Raw genomic sequence first — 5,000 nt, 5'->3', positions numbered from 1 at the left:
TATATATATATAATACAGTTTATAGTGTATATAAAATATCCCTTTCATTATACATAAAAAAAAGAAAAAAGAAATCATATATAACAAAAAAAGGTATATTACTTTTTTATTATTATCTTATTTCTTATTTGTTCAAATTATTTATTTAAACTAATTGTTATATTAAAATTAAGAATATTTATTTATTAATATTATTGATATATTAAATATATATTATATATATAAGAAATCCTATAAAATTCTTATATATTTTTGTCACAATTAGAATATCTTTCCGTTAGTATAATTTTATAGTCTCATGGAAAAATTCCTTCTTTATTTACTATTTTTTTTTTTTTTTCTTCTTTTCATCAAATTATAATATAATTAGTGTAATAAAAAAAAAGGAAGGAAATGATATAACAAATCGTAATATCAATTAAATAATAAAAAAAAAATAATAAAATAAGTAAATATATATATAAATACATTCATATATATATATTATAGATAATTTTATATTTTGAAAGAATATTATCTGCCTTAAAAAAAAAATGTAAATATATATATATATATATATATATATATAATATTTTGTTCTTCCTAATTTTTTATGAAACTATAAAATACTAAAAGTTATGTATATAATATATATTATATTATATATGTAATATTATGTACGTATGTATATTTATTATATTAATATGTGGTATATAATATAATAATATATATGTATATATTAACTTGGTATATTATAATTATTAGGTAAATAAAATATAATACATATATTAAATATATATATATATATAATATTATATATATTTTATATTACATATGCTATAATATATATATATTTTTTTTTTTTTCATTGAAGGAAGAAATATATTTCACCGACCCCATTTGTATTAACCTAATAAAATTTTTTAATGTATAATATTATATATTAAAATTTTATATATATAATAAGAAAAATGTATATATATAAAATATATGTAAGATATAGTAATTAAAAATAAAAATATAATTAAATCATAGTAAAATAATATATTAAAATATATATATATAATATATATGGAAGAAGAAGAAAAGAATTATTTAGTGAAATATCATATAACAATGAAATAAGAACAATGAATAATAACGAAAATAAAAATAATGAAATTAACAGATTAACAAAAGATAACACTGCTATTAGTAGTACTACTACTACTAGTACTTATAATAATAATGATATTATTATGGATAAACAAAAACAATGTTGTTATTATATTTATGTAAACAATATTTCATATGGTCCATATTCAATAGATCAAGTTATTCAAATGCTGAATGAAAAAAGAATAAATTCAATGACACTCATATTTAAAAATGGAGATAGTAATTGGAAATATCTATATAATGATGATATATTAAAAAAATATATTTATAATAATAATATGATGGACACTTCATATTTAGAAAATATTAAAAGTGATAAAACTGAAAATAAAAATAACGAAGAAAATCAAAATGATAATAAAACAAACAACAATAAAGATGTTACACACACAAATAATATGGAACATATAAAAATAAATCAACATGATAATTACTCCCAAAATCATAATAACCACAGTAATTTAATGATGATGAAAAAAGAAGATGAATTAGAAAGAATAAGAAAACGAGAAAAGAAAAAAAGATACCTTGAAAGAAAGAAAGAAAAAATTGAAAAAGGTTTATGTGAGAAAAAAATAAAAAATAGTTCTATATATATTACAGGATTACCTAATGATGTAACAAAAGAAGAAATTTATGAAGTCTTTAAAAAAGCTGGAATAATTAAAATCGATACAGAACGTAATGAACCACAAATTAAAATATATTATGATGATAATAATAATATAAAAGGAGATGCACTAGTTAATTATGTATATACACAAAGTGTAGATATGGCCATCAAATATTTTGATAATTTTTTCTTCAGACAAAATTGCATAATTCATGTAGAAAAAGCGCAATTCAATAATAAAAAAAAAGAAGTTATTAAAATATCCAAAGAAGATATATTAAAAAAAAAAAAAAAAATTAAAGCAGCAAAATTGGAACAACTCAGGTTGCAAAGAGGAGGAGAAATATATACAGGAACAAAAAAAAAAATTGTAGTTTTTAGAAATGTTTTCTCGTATGAAGATGCAATGGTTAATAATAAAAATAAAAGGAAAAAAATATATAGTTCAAAGTATAAACATTGATATATATATATATATGTACACATATATGTATTTTTTTTATTTTTTAGAAATATGATGAGGGAGATTCTTTTTATGATTTTATAAAAAATATGGTTGAAATGGTATTTAACAAAATTATATGAACACACAATTTAAATGTATAAATAAATATATATATATATATATATATATGACATGTTATAATATAAATACTTTTCTGAAATTTTTTAGGAAATCAAAAAATACGTACCAGTTCATAAAGTATATCCAATACCGGTAAGGAAAAATATATCAAAATTATAATAAGAAAGCAAAAATTATTATAGAAAAGTTACTATATATAGTTATTCCATATTTTTTAATTTTTTAAGAAACATCCTCATGGAATAGTATGTGTTAAATTCAAAGGTGTAGAAGAAGCAGAAACGATCGTTGCGGTATGAGATTTTATAATAAAACATACACATAAATAAATAAATAAATATATATATATATATATATATATAATACAAATTAATAAAAATTACAATAATAAAATTATTTCCTTTTTTTATTTTTTTAATTTAGTGCTTTAATGATATTGAACTTAACGGGAAAAAATTGGAGGTTTATTTTTATGATGGAAAGCAAGACTTCAAATCACAGTGTTTACCTCCTAAGGTAGCATATACATATATTATAACCAATTGTTATATTTATATACTTTAATTTGTCCTTATTATTATTATTTTATTTCTTTTTTGTTTATTATTATTCAGAATAAAGAAGGATACGATTTACAAAACATGAACAGTAATGAAGATTTAAATGAGGACACAAAAGGTTAATTAATACATATAAGCATATTAACATTGAATTAAAAATTATATATATATATGTATATTTGTTTATTTTTACAGATGACAAGCATCCACAAACTTTATTTAATCCTAATTTGAAATCTTTTCATGTAAATAGAAAAAATAATTGACAAAAAATAAAATAAAATAAAATAAAATGTGTACAATCGCGTACATATAATTATCAACAACAACAAAAAAAAAAAAAAAAAAAAAAAAAAAAAAAACTGATAAATTAATAAATAAATATATATATATATATATATTGTATTATTTAATATAATGTGTTTATCAATTTAAAAATATACATGTATAATATTTAAATATATATTTAAAAGTTAATTCTAATTTTTACCTTTTAATATTACTTTTTTATAGGAATGGATTGATAACCAAAGTGAAGACGAAGAACACGAAATTATGGTTGAATAATTTGTTGAGCATTTAAACATAGGACACATGACCTGTTCTTTTTTTATAGTATATATTTTTTTTCTTTTGTTTTTTTTTTTTTTCTTCTTTAAAATGGCCCATTGATTGATTTTTCCTGTAACTGTAAAAATAAAAGCAAAAATATAATTACAAAAATATATATATGTATATATATATATATATATATATATATATATATATATATATATTTATTTATTTATTTATTCATTTATTTATTATTTAATTTATTTTTTTATTTTTTTGTTACATTTTTCATGATTAAAGAAAACGTTTCATTGGAAGGTTTATGAAAATAAGAATTAAAGACTTCCTTTAAATATGTAAATCCTTGTTTGTTATAATTATTATTAATAGTATCAAAATCCATAATATTATAAAAAATATTTTCATCTTTTCCAGTTAACATATGATTTATGTTGAACATATTTTTTCCTTCTCCTACTATTTTATAAGCAGTAGAAACACCTAGATACTTCCATTTTTTTATACCTAAGAATGATTCGATTTTTTTTTTCTCATTTTTAAATTCTGGTACCTTCTTTTCTAAAATACTTAAAACATCTTTGACTTCATTACCATTTTTATCGTATACTTTTACATTTGGAGGTATTAAAGAAGATGATTCATCTACATTATCATTATGTGCTAGAAAAATATTTGTAAATATTTGTGCTGGAACTAATCGTATATTTCTATCATTTAAGGCATTAACATCTGATAAAAATAAATATCCTTGTAAAAGAATCATATACTTACTATTCATTTTATTTATTATTTTTATAGTACATTCAAATATATTTTTTTCAAGATATTCATTTGACCAATATGCATAAGTCCAATCAGAGGCTGAAACAATATTTTCATAATTATAAACAAACATAGGTAATGGTTGTAATCTTTCACCTCTTAATAAATTCAAATTATTTTCATCATCTGAATTATTTTTATTATTTATATCCATATCTGTATTTTCATTATCTTCTAAATCGTATATATTATTATTATTAACATCATCATTCATTTCATCATTTGTATTATTATTATTATCATCATTATCATTATCCTCCTCATCATTGTTGTCATATGTATTTTTATTTATATCATTATAATTCTCATCTGGATTAATATTTTTAGATCTTTTAAATTCTCTATCCATTATATATACAGGTAAAAAGAACTTCCAAACACCTTGTATGTCTTTAACAACTTCTTTTACAATATTTTTTGTATTCATCTTTAATTTATACTTTCTATTTCTATTCTTAATATCCATATGTGTATATTTCAATTTCGCTTCGTACTCATTTCCTTTATCCTTATATCTCCAACATGATTTATTATTCAAAAAAAAAAAATTCTTTCTTTTTACATAATTATCAATAAGATTCAAATTACTCTTAATATAGCTAGATTCCTTTCTTTTTAAATAACACTTAACATTAATATTTTTCCATAAAATTATATCTTGTAGTAATAAAACGAAAAGAACATAAAATATCAAGCAAATCATTATTTG

The 5,000-nt window shown here is 18.3% G+C and overlaps 3 protein-coding genes across 3 annotated transcripts in view; 1 reads left to right on the top strand and 2 right to left on the bottom strand.

The window, feature by feature from the left end:
- The window catches only part of PADL01_0726700 (signal recognition particle subunit SRP9), a gene marked incomplete at both ends in the record, with an annotated part of 1,058 nt that extends 955 nt beyond the window's left edge, over positions 1-103 (bottom strand). Inside the window, one exon of the mRNA XM_028681307.1 lies at position 103. Within this exon, the coding sequence (XP_028537698.1) occupies position 103 (1 nt within the window). The remainder of the gene's footprint in view (positions 1-102) is intronic.
- A 1,006-nt stretch (positions 104-1,109) lies between these two features.
- Positions 1,110-3,463, top strand: PADL01_0726600 (RNA-binding protein, putative; the record flags this gene model as incomplete). The annotated part of the gene is made up of 8 exons (XM_028681306.1): positions 1,110-2,159; positions 2,261-2,314; positions 2,424-2,468; positions 2,564-2,629; positions 2,760-2,852; positions 2,951-3,014; positions 3,092-3,141; positions 3,410-3,463. 8 exons carry the CDS (start codon positions 1,110-1,112, stop codon positions 3,461-3,463), a joined length of 1,476 nt encoding a protein of 491 aa, XP_028537697.1.
- Positions 3,464-3,551: 88 nt separating this feature from the next.
- On the bottom strand, positions 3,552-4,994 carry PADL01_0726500 (conserved Plasmodium protein, unknown function; the record flags this gene model as incomplete). Its single annotated transcript, XM_028681305.1, has 2 exons — positions 3,552-3,584; positions 3,732-4,994. 2 exons carry the CDS (start codon positions 4,992-4,994, stop codon positions 3,552-3,554), a joined length of 1,296 nt encoding a protein of 431 aa, XP_028537696.1.
- Positions 4,995-5,000: the final 6 nt, after the last annotated feature.

Source organism: Plasmodium sp. gorilla clade G2, assembly GCF_900097015.1.
Source record: "Plasmodium sp. gorilla clade G2 genome assembly, chromosome: 7".
NCBI classification, from domain to species: Eukaryota; Apicomplexa; class Aconoidasida; order Haemosporida; family Plasmodiidae; genus Plasmodium; species Plasmodium adleri (nom. inval.).
The sequence above is the reverse complement of the archived record's forward strand: the minus strand, read 5'-3'. Positions and strand labels throughout refer to the sequence as shown.